The sequence below is a fragment of the Hemiscyllium ocellatum genome, chromosome 26 (assembly GCF_020745735.1).
Source record: "Hemiscyllium ocellatum isolate sHemOce1 chromosome 26, sHemOce1.pat.X.cur, whole genome shotgun sequence".
Lineage (NCBI taxonomy): Eukaryota > Metazoa > Chordata > Chondrichthyes > Orectolobiformes > Hemiscylliidae > Hemiscyllium > Hemiscyllium ocellatum.
Genome location: NC_083426.1, coordinates 3,567,075 through 3,585,857, shown reverse-complemented (window position 1 = coordinate 3,585,857; position 18,783 = coordinate 3,567,075). Strand labels below are relative to the sequence as shown.

Sequence of the window (18,783 nt, the reverse complement as noted above, 5' to 3'; positions counted from 1 at the left end):
GTTAGTCAAGGATAGTATAATGGTGGCTGAAAGAACTTTTGATGAGGACACATCTACTGAAGTGGTATGGGCTGAGGTTAGAAACAGGAGAGGTCACACTGCTGGGACGTTTTTATAGGCCTCTGCTGAATTCCAGGGATGTGGAGGAGTAGATTGGAAAATCGATTCTGGGTAGGAGTGAAAGGAACAGGGTGAATATTATGGGGGACTTTAACTTCCCCAACGTTGACTGGAAATGCTATAACTCTAGTACGTCAAATGGATCAGTTTTTGTCCAATGTGTACAGGAGGGTTTCCTGACACAGTATGTCGAAGGGCCGACAAGAGGGGAGGCCACACGTGATCTGGTGCTTGGTAATGACCCAGGCCAGGTGTTTGATTTAGTTGTAGGTGAGCATTTTGGAGAGAGTGACCATAATTCAGTTACATTTAGTTTAGCGATGGGAGGGGATAGGTACATGCCACAGGGCAAGAGTTATAGATGGAGAAAGGGCAAGTATAATGTGATTAAACAAGACTTAGGAGGCATGGAATGGGGCAGCAAAATACAGGGGATGGGGACAATGGAAATGTGGAGCTGGTTTAAGGAACACATGTTGTGTATCTTTAATAGGTATATCCTTGTCAGGCAAGGAGGAGGTGATAAGGTAAAGGAACCATGGTTGCAGTTTGGATTAGAAACTGGCTTTCTGTAAGAAGGCAGCGAGTGGTGGTTAATGGAAAATATTCAGCCTGGAGTCTGGTTACTAGTGGTGTGCCAATTTGGGACAATTGATATTTGGCATTTTTATAAATGACTTAGACGCAGGTGTAGGTGGATGGGTTAGTAAGTTTGCAGACAACACTAAAGTCGGTGGAGTGGTGGACAGTGTGGAAGAATGTTGCAGGTTGCAGGGAGACTTGGATAAACTGCAGAACAGGGCTGAGAGGTGGCAAATGGAGTTCAATGCCGATAAATGTGAGGTGATTCACTTTGGGAAGAATAACAGGAAGACAGAATACTGGGTCAGTGGAAAGACTCTTGGTAGTGTGGATGTGCAGAAAGATCTTGCTGTCCATGTACATAGATCCCTGTAAGTTGCCACCCAGGTTGATAGTGCTATTAAGAAGGCATACGGTGTGTTAGGTTTTATTGGTAGAGGGATTGAGTTCTGGAGCTGTAATGTCATGCTGTAACTATACAAAACGCTAATGCAGCCTTACTTTGGAGTACAGTGTGCAGTTCTGGTCACTCCATTACAGGAAGGATGTGGAAACACTGGAAAAGGTCCAGAGGCAATTTACCAGGACATTGCCTGGTCTGGAGGGAAGGTCTTATGAGGAAAGGCTGAGGGACTTATGTCTGTTCTCATTAGAGAGAAGAAAGCTAAGAGGCGATTTGATAGAGACATACAAGATGATCAGAGGATTAGATAGGGTAGACAGTGAAAGTCTTTTCCCTAGGATGATGATGTCAGCTTGTACGATGGGGCATAACTACAAATTGAGGGGTGATAGATTTAAGACAGATGTCAGAGGCAGGTTCTTTACTCAGAGAGTGGTAAGGGCGTGGAATGCCCTACCTGCTAATGTAGTTAACTCAGCCACATTAGGGAGATTTAAACAATCCTTGGATAAGCACATGGATGATGATGGGATAGTGTAGGGTGATGGGCTTAGATTAGTTCACAGGTCGGCGCAACATCGAGGGTCAAAGAGCCTGTTCTGCATTGTATTGTTCTATGTTCCAACTAAATGCCAGAAATTCATCAAAGGGGCAGAATGGATTCCTCATTCTGCTTTTAATTTATTCATTCACGGGGCATGGACATCGCTGGCTATCCCAGCATTTATTGCCCATCCCTACCTGCCCTTTGAAAAGGTGGTGGTGAGCTGCCTTCTTGAACCGCTGCAGTCCATTTCCTGTGAGTGAACCCACAATGCCATTAGGGAGGAAATTCCAGGACTTTGACCCAGCGACACTGAAGGAACAAGTCAGGATGGTGGAATTGCTGTTCCTACGTATTTATTCCCCTTGACCTTCTCGATGGAAGTGGTCGTGGGTTTGGAAAGCCATGTCTAAGGAGCCCTGATGAGTTGCTGCAGTGCATGTTGTACATGGTCCACACTGCTGCTACTGAGTGTCAGTGTTAAAGGGAGAGGATGTTTGTGGATGTCGTGCCAATGAAAGGGGGCTGCCGTTCTGACCTGCTGTTGCAGCCACTGTATTTATGTGGTGAGTCACTTCAGTTTCCGGTCAATTACAACCCCCACTTTGTTGGTAGTGGAGGTATCAGTGATGGTAACACCATCAAATGTCAAGAGATGGTCATTGCCTGGCATTTATGTGCCACTTATGTTACTTGTCACTACTCATCCCATGTCTGGTTATTGACCAGGTCTTGCTGCATTTGAACATGGACTGCTTTAGTATTTGAGAAGCTGCGAATGGTGCTGAACATCATACAAACATTAGCAAATGTCTCCACTTCTGACCTCACGAAGGTCATTTATGAAGCAGCTGGACAAGGCTGGGCCTAGGACACTACCCTGAGAAACTCCTGCAGGGATGTCCTCATTTGAATCCAAAAATTCAAAACAGGTGCTGGGTCCACTTCTTTTCATCATTTATATAAATACTTTGGATGTGAGCATAAGAGGAATAGTTAGTAAGTTTGCCGATGGCACTAAAATTGGAGGTGTAGTGGACAGCGAAGAAGGTTACCTCAGATTACAATGGGATCTTGACCATGGAGACAATGAGCTGAGAAGTGGCAGATGGAGTTTAATTCAGATAAATGTGAGATGCTACATTTTGGAAAAGCAAATCTTAGCAGGATTCATACATTTAATGGTAAGGTCCTAAGGAGTGTTGCTGAACAAAGAGACCTTGGAGTGCAGGTTCATAGCTCCTTGAAAGTGGAGTCACAGGTAGATAGGATAGTGAAGGCAGCGTTTGGTATGCTTTCCTTTATTGGTCAAAGTATTGAGTACAGGAGTAGGGAGGTCATGTTGCGGCTGTACAGGACATTGGTTAGGCCACTGCTGCAATATTGTGTGCAATTCTGGTCTCCTTCCTATTGGAAAAATGTTGTGAAACTTGAAAGGGTTCAGAAAAGATTTACAAGGATGTTGCCAGGGTTGGAGGTTTTGAGCTATAGGGAGAGGCTGAACAGTCTGGGGCTGTTTTCCCTGGAGCGTCGGAGGCTGAAGGGTGATCTTATAGAGGTTTACAAGATTATGAGGGGCATGGATAGGATAAATAGACAAAATATTTTTCCTGGGATGGGGAGTCCAGAACTAGAGGGCATAGTTTAGGGTGAGAGGGGAAAGATATAAAAGAGACCTAAGAGGCAATTGTTTCACCCAGAGCGTGGTACGTGTATGGAATGAGCTGCCAGAGGATGTGGTGGAGGCTGGTACAATTGCAACATTTAAGAGGCATTTGGATGGGTATATGAATAGAAAGGGTTCGGAGGGATATGGGCCGGGTGCCGGCAGGTGGGACTAGATTGGGTTGCGATATCTGGTCGGCATGGACGGGTTGGACCGAAGGGTCTGTTTCTGTGCTATACATCTCTATGACTCTATTAACTGCTTCTCTCTCCACAGATGATTGTAGTTTCTCCAACATTTTCTGTCTTAATTTCAAACTTCTAAAATCCGCAGTATTTTCTTTTATTAATGTCTTTCTTTGTCCCAGATATGACTCCAATCAGTGGTGAGTTTGCCCCCTGAAACCTATTGATTCCAGTTTAGCCAGAACTCCTTGATGTTACACTCGGTCCAATGGAGCCTTGATGTTAAGGGCTATCTCTCTCCCCTCCCCTCTGGAATTCAGCTCCTTTGTCCATGTTTGAATCAAGGCTGTAATGAGGTCAGGAGCTGAGTGGCCCTGGGGGATCCCAAACTGGGCGTCACTGAGCAGGTTATTGCTGAGCAGGTGTTGTTTGATAGTGCTGTTACTGACACCTTTCATCACTTTACTGATGATCGAGGATAGATAATGGGGCAGATTTGCCCTGACTTTTGTGTACAGGACATTCATGGGCATTTTAAGCATCAAACCTTGACAGAATCACTGAGGAGACTTACTCTCCCAGGGTTGGACCCAGAGCCTGAGTTGCAACGTCCAACTTTCCTCGATAGGGTTCTTGCCTGCATTGCCCTGTGGAAGAAGTAAATGACACGATCAAATCCATAATCTTCAGGGAATAATCTAGGGGAGCTGCATGGTCAAACTCCAGATGGATCCAATTCCAATCAGACCCCCACCTTGAACGCAGGGTCCAGCAGTTTTTTTACTCCATTCACGGGACATGGACATCACTGGCTGGGCCAGCATTTATTGCCCATCCCTATTTGCCCAGAGGGCAAGTAAGAGTCAACCACATTGCTGTGGGTCTGGAGTCACATGTAGACCAGATTGGGTAAGAATGGCAATTTCCTTCCAGAAAGGACATTGATAAACCAGATGGGTTTTTCAACAATCAACTCATGGTCATCATTAGACTCTTAATTCCAGATGTTTTATTGAGTTCGAGTCCTACCACCTGCCAAGGTGGGATTCAAACCCGGATCCCCAGAACATTACCTGGGTATCTGGATTATCAGCTCAGTGAGAATACCACTAGGTCATTGCCTCCCCTCCTGAGTTCCATTCAAACCCTCATTTTGAGCATTGGATCCAGTTCTGGACATTGAAAAACAAATGGCGTACTCAGGCCCCGGGCGCAGTGGGACAAGGAGCACAAAGCCAATCCCAACTTGCAAAGATTACATTAGAAAGAGGAGAGTAATGGCCAACAATAATAAAACCAAAGTCAAGTTGACTATGATTTGGAGACAACCATCTGATGAAGAAGCAGCGTGCTGAAAGCTAATGCTTCCAAATAAACCTATTGGACTATAACCTGGTGTTTTGTGATTTTTAACCCATTGACTATGGACTTGCTGACCTGCCCATCTTTCCCTCAATGTCTTCCATTGAAATCTCACAACTTCATGTCGAAATCTCTCCACGGTCTTGTCAACCAAATTGGTGCGAGGTAATGGGGAAATGCTGACATGCAATTGTGCACTGATGTAAGATTGTTAATACATTGAAATCGGAGAATCACAGTGTGTGTTCACTTTCCGTTACCGGGTCTCGATTATTGAGTTCTCCCAGCTCAGGGCTCACCTCCTGCATCTGCTTCCGTTTGTAGGTGATGGGGTGTTTCGCTGTGTGGAGACGATCTGGCAGTGAACCGTCCCCAGGAGCAGCATCAGAACCATCGGGCTCACAATCTCACTGAGATACAAGACAGGCACCAGCAAATACAGACCAATCGACATCACTGAGAACACAAACACAGGCAATGGAATCAACATCCATTCTGGCACAATAACTTAGAAATGAAATTGCAATGGCTGGTGAATGATCAAGAAAGTTCTTGTAAAGCACCTTCCAAGAGGTAGAGAGCCAGTAGCCATGTGAAGGTACCCAGTGAGGTTACCTGGATCCACCATTGATAGAAAAATGGGAAAAACAACACTCGCACTATTCCCTTCCGAGTGAGAGAGGTCCAGGGACTCTCTGGTTTGGCTTTGACGAACGTTGACCCTGGACAATGAAGGGAAATCAGTTAGTAATGATAGAGAGGCAATGGATAAGGCATGAATCATCTTTAGAAGGACAACAACAGGACAGAGGGATACAGGGAATTGATACGTTTGAGGTGAAGCTGGATAAACCCACCAAGGAGGAAGAAGCTGACAGATGTGGAGCAGGTTGGATGGGGGGGTTTATGTGACGTATGCACCATTTGGCCAGAAAATCCTGAAATTCTATGCATATATATAATTTGCTCAGAACACAAACAAAATACAGTTGTTTTATTCCAACAAATGATGTTTCAGACTGCAGTGCATCATACTCTACCCTGAAGCCTCATGGAGCTCTCAATGGAGGGGGAATGTAAGGGGAGTACCACTGGAACAGGAATAGGCCATTCAGCCCCTCAAGCCTGTTCCACCATTGATCAAGGTCATGTGTGATCCCTGGTCTAACTCCACAGACCTGCTTTTGGCACATATCCCTTTGCTTAATGGAAACTTAGTTATCTCAGGTTTAAACTGAACAACTGATTCAGCATCCACTGCTGTTTGTGGAAAGCGAGTATCAAATCTCTCCTACCCTTTGTGGGTACTCAGTGAACTCTTCCTCAGGGACAACAAAATCGGATCAGAACAGAAGGAGCTCTCTGACGCTCCCAGCATCTGTCTGCTCAAAGCTACAGGAACATAAGAAATAAGAGCAGGGGTAGGCCATTCAGCCCATCAAGCCTGTTGCTGTCATTCCATTACATCTTAGCTGCTCTGCCACAGGCTTTAACTCCCTTTTGTGCCAGGTCTCCAATATTTCGAACATCTACCTAACACCTCTTTAAGCACTTCCAGTGACATAGCCTCCACTACTCCCAGTGGCAGAGAATTCCAACATTCACAACTCTCAGGGAGATTAAATTCCTTCACATTTCCCAATGGGATTGTACAACATAGACACTGTATACTCATGTAAACCACTATATGAATTGCATAGTATCTGTGAATTTTTCACACAATTAATTACAACTGAGGGCAATAATTGATTGGTTGGCCATTTGTCCTCACTATCCACTCTTAGTCCCCACCAAAGCAAGGAACACAGGACAGTGTGACATGTTTACATTGGCAGGTTCCATTGCAAATGTAAATGAATGGAGTTGAGGTCAGGCACAATTTAATTAAACAATGGGACAGGCTCAGATGACTGAATGGTCTTAAGACCATAAGATATAGTAGAATTAGGCCATTCGGCCCATTAGGTCTGGTCTGCCATTCGATCCTGGCTGCTATGTTTCTGAACTCCATTCAATAACCTTTGATCACCTTACCAATCACGAACCCATCTATCTCTGTCTTAACTACACCCAAGGAGTTGGCTTCCACAGCCTTCTGTGGCAATGAGTTCCACAAATTCACCACCCACTGAAGAAATTCCTCCTCATCTCAGTTCGTTGAGTACAGACTTGATTAGATACAGGGCCCCAAACTGCTCTCAACATACCAAACGCAGTCTGACCAAAGCCTTACATCACCTCAGGAATACATCCCTGCTCTTGTATTCTAGTCCTCTTGAAATGAAAGCTAATGTTGCATTTGCTTTACTAACTGCCAACTGAACCTGCATGTTAACCTTAAGAGAATCTTGAACTAGGACTCCTGAAGCCTTTCCCCATTTAGAAAATAATCTATACCTCTATTCTTCCTATCAAATTACATAATCTCAACTTTCCCACATTATATTCCATCTCCCACTTCTTTGTCCACTCTCCCAGCCTGTCCAAGTGCTTCGGCAGCCTCCCCATTTCCTCAACATTATCTGCCCTCCACCTATCTTTGTGACATCGGCAAACGTAGCAATAATGTCCTCAGTTCATTTATCCAGATCGTCAATGTATAAAGTGAATAGTTGTGATCCCCTGCCCCCTGTGGAACTCCACTAGACACCAGCTGTCATCCTGAGACCCCTTTACCCCCACTCTCTGCCTTCTGCCTGTTAGCTAATCCTCTAGCCATGCCAGCACCTTGCCCCTAACACCATGGGCTCTTATCTTATTTAGCAGCCTTCTGTGTGGCACCATGTCAAACGCCTTCTGGAAATCCAAGTACATCACATCCATTGGCTCTCCTTTATCTAACCTGTTCATTATCTCCTCCAAGGATTCTAACAGATTGGTCAGGCATGACCTCCCTTGACAAAGCTGTGCTGACTCAGCCCTATTTTATCAAATACTCCGTAATCTCATCCTTTATAATGAACTCCAAAATCTTATCAATGGCTGAGGTCACGTTAACCAACCTATAACTTCCTGTCTTCTATCTGTCTCCTCTTTTAAACTATGGACATTACATTAGCTATTTTCCAGTCTCCTGGGACATTACAGACTCAAGTGATTCCTAAAATATTACCACCAATGCCTCCACAATCTCCTCCACTCCCTCCTTCAGATCCCTGAGTTAGTCCATCCAGCCCGGGTGATTTATCCACCTTCAGACCTTTCAGCTTCCCCAGCACCTTCTCCCTAGTGATGGCCATTACACTCACCTCTGCTCCCTGACTAACTTAATGTTCTGCTATGCTGCTGGTGTTTTCCACTGTGAAAGCTGAGGTAGAGTACCTATTCAGTTCCTCTGCCATTTCTTTGTTCCCCATTACTACATCTCCAGCCTCATTTTCCAGTGCTCCAATGCCCACTCTTGCCTCTCTCTAATCTTTTATAGATCTAAAAATACTTGCAATCTTCTTTAATATGACTAGTTAGTTTACTCTCATATTTCTTCCTTCCTTATTACTTTTATAGTTTTTTATGCTGATCTTTAAAGGCTTCCCAATCCTCTGCTTCACCACATTGAATACTTTCTCTTTCATTTTTTTGCCGTGCCTGACTTCCCCTGTCAGTTACGGTTCCCCCATCCTCCCCTTAGTACGTTTCTGCTTTCTTGGGATGAATTTCTGCTGTGCCTCCTGAATTACCCCAGAAACTCCTGTCATTTCTGCTCCCCCATTTTCTCTCTAGGTTCCCCTTCCAATCAACTCAGGCCAGCTCCTCCCTCATGTCTTTGTAGTTAGCTTTACTCAACCGTAATACCATTACATCTGATTCCAGCTTCTCCCTCTCAAACTGCAGGGTGAATTCTCTCATATTATGGTCACTGCCCCCTGGGGGTTCATTCACCTCAAGCTCCCTAATCAAGTCTGCCTCATTATACATCACCAAATCCAGAAATGCCTGCTCCCTAGTGAGTTCCACCACCATCTGCTCCATAAACCATCTCATAGACATTCCATGAAGTCTTTTTCTTGAGTTTTACTACCAACCTGATTTTCCCAGTCCACCTGCATATTGAAGTCCCCCATGATGACTGTGCCTTTCAAACATGCCTTTCCTAGCTCATAATTTATTTTCTTCCCCACACCCTGACTACTGTTAGGAGACGTGTATACAATTCCTAACAAGGTCTTTTTATCCACGGGTCCTCAAATCCACCTTCACAGATTCTACTCCTTCTGATTGTCTATTGCTTCTTGCTATTGATTTAATTTCATTTCTTACTAATAAGGCAATCCTGCCCCCACTGCCGACCTGCCCATCCTTTCAACAGGAAGTGTATCCTTGGATATTTCGTTCCCAGCCCTGATCCCCATGCAGCCACGTCTCTGTGATACCCCCAACGTCAGAGTTACTCATTTCAAACTGCGCTACAAACTCATTTAGCTTGTTTCATATATTATGTGTATTTAAATACAACACCCTCTGTCCTGTATTGAGTGCCTCCCTTGACCCAGGGAGATAGTGAGGAAAGAGATCGATCTGAAATGGGTACAGCTGAGAACAGACGTGAATCAAACAGTCAGGGACAAGGTAGGACTAATAAATTGAACTGCATTTATTTCAATGCAAGGGGCCTAACAGGGAAGGCAGATGAATTCAGGGCATGGTTAGGAACATGGGACTGGGATATCATAGCAATTACAGAAACATGGCTCAGGGATGGGCAGGACTGGCAGCTGAATGTTCCAGGATACAAATGCTACAGAAAGGATAGAAAGGGAGGCAAGAGAGGAGAGGGAGTGGTGTTTTTGATAAGGGATAGCGTTACAGCTGTGCTGAGGGAGGATATTCTCAGAAATACATCCAGGGAAGTTATTTGGGTGGAACTGAGAAATAAGAAAGGGATGATCACCTTATTGGGACTGTATTATGGACCCCCCCCAATAGTCAGAGGGAAATTGAGAAACAAACTTGTAAAGAGATCTCCGCTATCTGTAAGAATAATAGGGTGGTTATGGTAGGGGATTTTAACTTTCCAAACATCGACTGGGACTGCCATTGTGTTAAAGGTTTAGATGGAGACGAATTTCTTAAGTGTGTACAAGACAATTTTGTGATTCAGTATGTGGATGTACCTACTAGAGAAGGTGCAAAACTTGACCTACTCTTGGGAAATAAGGCAGGGCAGGTGACTGAGGTGTCAGTGGGGGAGCACTTTGGGGCCAGCGACCATAATTCTATTTGTTTTAAAATAGTGATGGAAAAGGATTGACCAGATCTAAAAGTTGAAGTTCTAAATTGGAGAAAGACCAATTTTGACGGTATTAGACAAGAACTTTCAAAAGCTGATTGGAGGCAGATGTTCGCAGGTAAAGGGACGTCTGGAAAATGGGATGCCTTCAGAAACGAGATAACAAGAATCCAGAGAAAGTATATTCCTGTCAGGGTGAAAGGTAAGGCCGGTAGGTATAGGGAATGCTGGATGACTAAAGAAATTGAGGGTTTGGTTAAGAAAAAGAAGGAAGCATATGTCAGGTATAGACAGGATAGATCGAGGGAATCCTTAGAAGAATATAAAGAAAGTAGGAGTATACTTAAGAGGGAAATCAGGAGGGCAAAAAGAGGACATGAGATAGCTTTGGCAAATAGAATTAAGGAGATTCCAAAGGGTTTTTACAAATATATTAAGGACAAAAGGGTAACTAGGGAGAGAATAGGGCCCCTCAAAGATCAGCAAGGCAGCCTTTGTGTGGAGCCACAGAAAATGGGGGAGATACTAAATGAATATTTTGCATCAGTATTTACTGTGGAAAATGATATGGAAGATATAGACTGTAGGGAAATAGATGGTGACATCTTGCAAAATGTCCAGATTACAGAGGAGGAAGTGCTGGATGTCTTGAAATAGTTAAAGGTGGATAAATCCCCAGGACCTGATCAGGTGTACCCGAGAACTCTGTGGGAAACTAGGGAAGTGATTGCTGGGTCGCTTGCTGAGATATTTGTATCATCGATAGTCACAGGTCAAGTGCCAGAAGACTGGAGTTGGCTAACGTGGTGCCACTGTTTAAGAAGGGTGGTAAGGACAAGCCAGGGAACTATAGACCAGTGAGCCTGACCTTGGTGGTGGGCAAGTTGTTGCAGGGAATCCTGAGGGACAGGATGTATATGCATTTGGAAAGGCATGGACGATTCGGGATAGTCAACATGGCTTTGTGCGTGGGAAATCATGTCACACAAACTTGATTGAGTTTTTTGAAGAAGTAATAAAGAAGATTGATGAGGGCAGAGCAGTAGATGTGATCTATTTGGACTTCAATAAGGCATTCGACAAGGTTCCCCATGGGAGACTGATTAGCAAGGTGAGATCTAATGGAATACAGGGAGAACTAGACATTTGGATACAGAACTGGCTCAAAGATAGAAGACAGAGGGTGGTGGTGGAGGATTGTTTTTCAGACTGGAGGCCTGTGACCAGTGGAGTGCCACAAGGATCGGTGCTGGGCCCTCTACTTTTTGTCATTTACATAAATGATTTGGATGCGAGCATAAGACGTACAATTAGTAAGTTTGCAGATGACACCAAAATTGGAGGTGTAGTGGACAACGAAGAGGGTTACCTCAGATTACAACAGGATCTTGACCAGATGGGCCAATGGGGTGAGAAGTGGCAGATAGAGTTTAATTCAGATAAATGCGAGGTGCTGCATTTTGGGAAAGCAAATCTTAGCAGGACTTATACACTTAATGGTAAAGTCCTAGGGAGTGTTGCTGAACAAAGAGATCTTGGAGTGCAGGTTCATAGCTCCTTGAAAGTGGAGTTGCAGATAGATAGGATAGTGAAGAAGGCGTTTGGTATGCTTTCCTTTATTGGTCAGAGTATTGAGTACAGGAGTTGGGAGGTCATGTTGTGGCTGTACAGGACTTTGGTTAGGCCACTGTTGGAATATTGCATGCAATTCTGGTCTCCTTCCTATCAGAAAGATGTTGTGAAACTTGAAAGGGTTCAGAAAAGATTTACAAGGATGTTGCCAGGGTTGGAGGATCTGAGCTGTAGGGAGAGGCTGAACAGGCTGGGGCTGTTTTCCCTGGAGCGTCAGAGGCTGAGGGGTGACCTTATAGAGGTTTACAAGATTATAAAGGGCATGGATAGGATAAATAGGCAAAGTTTTTTCCCTGGGGTTGGGGAGTCCAGAACTAGAGGGCATTGGTTTAGTGTGAGAGGGGAAAGATATAAAAGAGACCTCAGGGGCAACTTTTTCAAGCAGAGAGTGTTATGTGCAAAGAATAAGCTGCCAGAGGATGTGGTGGAGGCTGGTACAATTGCAACATTTAAGAGGCATTTAGATGGGTATATAAATAGGAAGGGTTTGGAGGGATATGGGCCGGGTGCTGGCAGGTGGGACTAGATTGGGTTGGGATATCTGGTCGGCATGGACAGGTTGGACCGAAGTCGGCATGGACGGCTGTACATCTCTATGGTTCTATGAGTTTTCCTCATATCTGCTGTGCCTGAAGTTAGATTCCTGACCCTCTCCATCTGATCTGTCCTGTTACTGTCCGGAAGCTGTGTGTGTGTGTGTGTGTGTGTGTGTGTGTGTGTGTGTGTGTGTGTGTGTGTGTGTGTGTGTGTGTGTGTGTGTGTACGCGCGCTCTCACATCGGGATGAGGTGATGTTGTGGATATTTGCTGTTTGACTGAGCTGGATGATACGTGATTAATGAATGCCGAGAACTCCCCTCGCCGCTCTCACCTCTGACAAGGTCAACATCTATCAGGTCAACCTTTATCCGGCCTGTTTTCTTTGGTCGGCTTCGCAATCCCTGCAAATTAAGCATTGACAGATTCACTGGTCAGTGTGAGACAGGTAGGTCAGACAGGACATTGTTTGTATCCATGTCTTGTACAAGTGGAACCTACTGCATACGGTCCAGTTTACACTCAACATAAGCAAATTATTGGCGCTCATTTTAAAAGCGCGCACACACTCTCTCTCTCTCTCTCTCTGGGAGCAGAACAATTACCATTTTAAAATTTCACCTCTTATTTAAAAATAATCTCCAGAATCAGAAACGGTGGGAATCGTTTGCACCTTTCTGGTTTACTGAAAACAAATCCGTGATTGTTTATGAAAAATTGTAGGGCCATGTTTCAACAATGCGCCAACATTAATGACTCCCATTCACTCACATTGCACCCACACCATCGCAACCAGGCACACCATCCTCCCTGCCCCAACATTTGGGGAACACTCCGAAGAGACACAGAGAGTCTCTAAACCAGGAGTGAGATGCACGGAACATTTTAAATGGTTACATTATTCATACAGCTCACCTTAATCTCAGTTTGCTCAATGGACCTTTCCCAGATCTGCTGATCATATGCTCCAATCTGAAATAGAACAATTCCAATCAGGCAGGTTGTTAGATGAAAGACTGGTGGAACATTCCACCTTGTTCTGTTTGTTGCAGCCCATCGTATTAGGACTGCAACCATATTGCCAAAACATAACTCACAACAGAAAAATAGTCTGTGATTTTGGAGAAGAGTTGTAGCTCAGGTTGTGGGTCAGGTTGTAAGTTTGCTCCCTGAGCTGGTAGATTTGTTCTCAGATGTTATGTCATCATGCCAGATAACATCATCAGTGAGCCTCTGGTGAAGCGCTGGTGTTTTGTCCCGCTTTCTATTTATGTGTCTTGGTCTGTTGTGGTGGGTGATATCATTTTTGGTTCTGTTTCTGAGAGATTGGTAAATGGGGTCCAAATCGACGTGTCTATTGATGGAGTTCCAGTTTGAATGGGCAGGCCTTTAATAATTCTTGTACGGGTCTTTGTTTAGCCTGTCCCCGGATGGATGTATTTAGATTACTTACAGTGTGGAAACAGGCACTTCGGCCCAACAAGTCCACACCGACCCGCCAAAGCGCAACCCACCCATACCCCTAACCTAACACTACAGGCAATTTAGCATGGCCAATTCACCTGACCCGCACATCTTTGGACTGTGGGAGGAAACCGGAGCACCCGGAGGAAACCCACGCAGACACGGAGAGAACGTGCAAACTCCACACAGTCAGTCGCCTGAGGCGGGAATTGAACCCAGGTCCCTGGTGCTGTGAGGCAGCAGTGCTAACCACTGTGCCACCGTGCCGTATTGTCCCTGTCGAAGTGGTATCCCTTTTCATCTGTGTATAAGAATACTAGTGATAGTTGGTCATGTCTTTTGGTGGCTAACTGGTGCTTACATATTATGGTGGCTAGTTTCCTGCCTGTCTATCCAATGTAATGTTTGTTGTGGTCCTTGCAGGGTATTTTGTAAATGATGTCCGTTTAAATTCATCAGCAGCTGTTTCAGGATGGTGGTGAGTTTGTGGGCTCCCAAGATGCCTAAGGGCCGGAGTAATCTGGTCATCATCTCCGAGATGTCTTTGATGTGTGGCAAGGTGGCTAGAGTCCCTGGGCGTGTTGTGTCTTCCTGTTGAGGAATCGGCAGACTGCACCTATCATGTACCTGTTCTTCCTGAATACATTGTACAGGTGTTTTTCCTCGGCTTCTCATAGTCCCAGGTGCTGCAGTGTGTTGTGGCTCATTTAAGTAATGTTCTGATGCAGCTCCATTTGTGGGTGTTGGGATGACTGCTCCTGTATTTGAGTCTCTAGTCAATGTGTGTGGCTTTCCCATAAACGCTGGTCTGTAGCTCTCCATTGGCTATGCGTTCCACCATGATGTTGAGGGAGGGGAGTCTGTTGCCTGGTATGGAGACAAGGTATAATGAGGAAAGAATGAGGGACTTGAGGCTGTTTTCATTAGAGAGAAGGTTGAGAGGTGACTTAATTGAGACATATAAGATATTCAGAGGGTTAGACAGGGTGCATAGTGAGAGCCTTTTTCCTTGGATGGTGATGGCTAGTACAAGGGGACATAGCTTTAAATTGAGGGGTGATAGATATAGGACAGATGTCAGAGGTGGTTTCTTTACTCAGAGAGCAGTAGGGGCGTGGAATGCCCTGCCCGCAACTGTAGTAGACTCGCCAACTTTAAGGGCATTTAAATGGTCATTGGCTAAAAGTCCTGACATTGGTGATCCTACAGGCATCCCGTTGATTTATTTTTAGGTCTTGTCATTGAAGGTGAAGTGGGTTGTGAGACACAGGTCTACTAGTTTGAGGATGCTGTCGTTGCTGATGGAGTTGGTGCTGTCAGGTGTTTCTGTCCTTCATTCATCTGGCAGTGAGGCCAATGTTCATTGGCCAGGATGATGTTTACTGATGTGAATAGAGCTGTTACGTCAAAGGAAACCATGACCTCATTATCCTCTAACTTGGTGTCTTTGATCTTAAGGAATTCCTGGGTAGAGTGCGTGGAGTGGCTTGAGTCTTCTCCCAAGTGTTTCAGCTGCCTTCTTGTAACGCTGCAGTCCATGTGCTATAGGTAGGCCCACAACGCCCTTAGGGAAGGAATTCCAGGATGTTGACCTAATGACACTGAAGGAACAATGATATATTTCCAAGTCAAGACGGTGAGTTCCAGATGGTGGTATTCCATGTATCTGTTCTTCTTGTCCTTCTAGATAGAAGTGATCATGGGTTCAGAAGGTGTTTTCTAAGGAACCTGAGTGAATATTGTGCTCAGGGTGTATGGGTGGCTATGTACATGAGGGAGTGACTGGAATGCAATTGTCTGTGTGTATGAACGAGGACTGAGTTGAAAACAGACAACAAAATCTTACAGCTACATTCAATGTTGTAAACCTCAGGGGCAGAATTCCTGCCCAATATATTGCTGTTCAAACTGATCAAAACCACATGGGGAACTGCTACAGTTTCTGCTAATTCATCAAAACAGTTAATCAAAACAAATAAGGACCATGAAACACAAAACAACAAACATGTTATAAATTAATATTTTTGTACCAAATTAGAGTCACAGAATTATAACCGTAAGGAAAGACCTGAGTCTCAAAGTGAAGACTGAGGGATGACCAAATAAAGATCTTTAAAATTATGATTTGGAGATGCCGGTGTTGGACTGGGGTGTTCAAAGTTAAAAATCACACAGCACCAGGTTTATTTGGAAGCACTAGCTTTCGGACCGCTGCTCCTTCAGGTGGTTGGCCTGATGAAGGAGCAGCGCTCTGAAAGCTAAAGCTTCCAAATAAACCTGTTGGACTATAACCTGGTGCTGTGTGATTTTTATCTTGAAAATTAGTTGTTTATTTGCTAGCCTTGGACCTGGAGTGTGGATGAGTAAATGCAATGTAATGGAAATAGATAAGATTTTGAGGACACTTGTCAGGATGATGTAAAAAGGATGCTTCCTTTCCTGGGAGAATCTAGAACTAGGGGTTGCTGTTTGAAAATAAAGGATCCAGCATTTAAGACAGAGAAAAGGAGAATGTTTTCTCACAGTGTCATCAATCGTGGAGTTCTTGCCCAAAAGGCAATAGAAATACAATCTTTGAGTATTTCTGAAGTCAAATGAATTGGTGAGACTGCAGCTGGAGAACTGTGTACAGTTTGGGCACTATAGTTAAGGAAGTGGCAATGGAGGCTGTTCAAAAGGGATTAATTTGGATTTGATTCCTGGGATAAAGGGATTGGTTCACCAAAAATAGCTAAACAGGTTAGGCCTCTATTCATTAGTAGAAAGTAAGGACTGCAGATGCTGGAGATCAGAGTCAAAAGGTGTGGTGCTGGAAAAGCACAGCAGGTCAGGCAGCATCTGAGGGGCAGGAGAATCGATGTTTCAGGCATAAACCCTTCATCAGAAATGTAGATGACTTATGCCCAAAACATTGATTCTCCTGCCCCTCAGATGCTGCCTGACCTGCCATGCTTTTCCAGTGTCACACTTTCCAACTCTATTCATTTGTGTTTGGAAGAATGAGGGTGATCCTATTGAAGTACACAAGATTCTGAGGGGGCTTGACAAGGGTAGATGTTGAGAAGATGCGTCCACTAGTGGGGGAATTTCAAACTAGGGATACAGTTACGGAGTAAGGCGACACTCATTTAAAACTGAGGTGAGAAGCTATTTCTTCTCTCAGAGGGTGGTGAATGTCTGAAGTTCTCTACCCCTGAGAGTTGTGGTGGCTAGATCACTGAAAATATTTAAAGAGGGAGTGGTTAGCTTTTAGGAAATATCAGGAAATTAAGGATGTCAAGAAGCTAGCGTGAACTATCCGAGGATGGGGACAGATTAGCCATGATCTCTTAAATGGCAGGATGGGCTTGAGGAGCCAAATGGCCTTCTCCTGTATCTGATGTTAGGGAGACTAGAAACTCAGAGCCATAAACAAAAGGCAGTCACTTATAAATCCAATACAGAATTCAGGAGAGACCTCGTTATCCACAGTGTAGACAGAATGAGAAACCTCCACAAGGAGTAGTTTTCTGATAATATCACTCTGGCATCACCTCTCCCAAAAAGCATTGATACGTGATATATCCACAGGTGGAGGAAGGGTTGGGCAGCACAGTGTGATAGTGGTTAGCACTGCAGCCTCACAGCGCCAGAGACCTTGGTTCAATTCCACCCTGTGTGACTGTCTGTGTAATGTTTACATATTCTCCCAGTGTCTGTGTGGGTTTTCTCCCATACTCCAAAGGTTAGGGTGAATTGGTCATGGGAAATTGCCCCATTGTGGCTAGGGATGTGCTGGTTAGGTGGGTTAGCCTTGGGAAATGTGAAGTTATGGGGATAGGGTGGGGTGATGGATCTGGTGGAGAGCTCTTCAGAGGGTCAGTGCAGAAAAGATGGGCAAAATGACCTCTTACCACACTGTAGATATTCTGAGTATGGGAACTGGCTCATGTGGAACCTAATACCAGCAAAGGATAGGTGGGTGGAATGGCCGTCAGCCCCAAATATCAGGTACATACCTTTCTCTGGTACCACGTTATGGTGTCAGTTGTTTTCGAGGCCATTTGGTGTTGAGTCATCAGGGGCTCATCTTATCCTCAAAAGAGAATTGAAAACAGCAGCTCAGTTTGGGGTTTGTGACGTTACTGATTTTAACTCAATGACAACAAAAATATTCCCCAGCCCCAAAACCTTCAGTTATAGAGTTCAAGCACAGCTCCCTCCCCAATGTCCATCCACCAGAAATACCTCCTCACCAACTCCCAACACCTCCGCCAGGTTACTCATACCCTGCCTCCCTCAGAACCTTCAGATCAGAGACCCATCCAACATCTGGCACCCCCAAGCCTCCCCAAAAATCCAGATCTCCCCTACCCCTCCCACCCTGAGACTGGGGACCACCTCCCTCTGGGACTCTGAAAGAGACTCCACAACCTACCCCAATGCTGGAGCAACATTATGTGACCGTCCCCAACCCAGCTCTGCTCTGCCAATCCCCACCCCCTCATATCCCCCTCTGAAATATACCCCTGCCCCCAGACTCCAGCCTAGTGTCCCCACCCACATGGTAATGCCCAGCACCCTTCTCCTTTATTGCTGCCCCTTCCTCCTAGTATTTGCACCACACCACCCCCCCCCATCCTGATGATTCCCCTCCTCCCAGTATTTTCCATTCCTCTGTATATACCCCCTCCCCCGGTATTTACCCCCTCTCCTGTGTATTTACTTTCTTCTCCCGGTGTTTACTCTCTCCCTCCCCCGGGTATTTACCCCCCTTTCCCGATGGTTAGCCCCTTCCCCTGATAATTTATCCCCTCCCCCAGTATTTACCCCCCTTTCCCGGTGGTTACCCCCTCCCCCAGTATTCACCCCCTCCCCCCGGTATTTACCCCCCTCCCCCAGTATTCACACCCTCCCCCCGGTATTTACCCCCCTCCCCCGGGTATTTACCCCCCTCCCCCCGGTATTTACCCCCCTCCCCCGGGTATTTACCCCCCTCCCCCGGGTATTTACCCCCTGTCCCTGGGTCCCGTTCTCGCTCGGGCCCGGAATCTCCATCGCGGAAACGGCAACCCTCATGAAT

The 18,783-nt window shown here is 45.2% G+C and overlaps 1 protein-coding gene across 3 annotated transcripts in view; it reads right to left on the bottom strand.

Annotated features, from left to right (window-relative positions):
• LOC132828134 (protein PHTF1-like) overlaps positions 1 to 18,783 on the bottom strand; it is a 46,586-nt gene extending 27,803 nt beyond the window's left edge. For 2 of the 3 annotated variants that reach the window (XM_060845047.1, XM_060845048.1), the window contains exons 1-7: positions 18,714 to 18,783; positions 17,720 to 17,796; positions 13,173 to 13,229; positions 12,592 to 12,661; positions 5,426 to 5,584; positions 5,162 to 5,318; positions 4,075 to 4,147 (exon numbers count right to left, since the gene is read on the bottom strand). In XM_060845047.1, coding sequence (XP_060701030.1) covers positions 4,075 to 4,147; positions 5,162 to 5,318; positions 5,426 to 5,584; positions 12,592 to 12,661; positions 13,173 to 13,229; positions 17,720 to 17,779 — 576 coding nt within the window. In that variant the 5' untranslated portion in view covers positions 17,780 to 17,796; positions 18,714 to 18,783. Of the gene's footprint in view, positions 1 to 4,074; positions 4,148 to 5,161; positions 5,319 to 5,425; positions 5,585 to 12,591; positions 12,662 to 13,172; positions 13,230 to 17,719; positions 17,797 to 18,713 lie in introns of those variants that run through there. The other variant, XM_060845049.1, reaches the window with a different exon arrangement.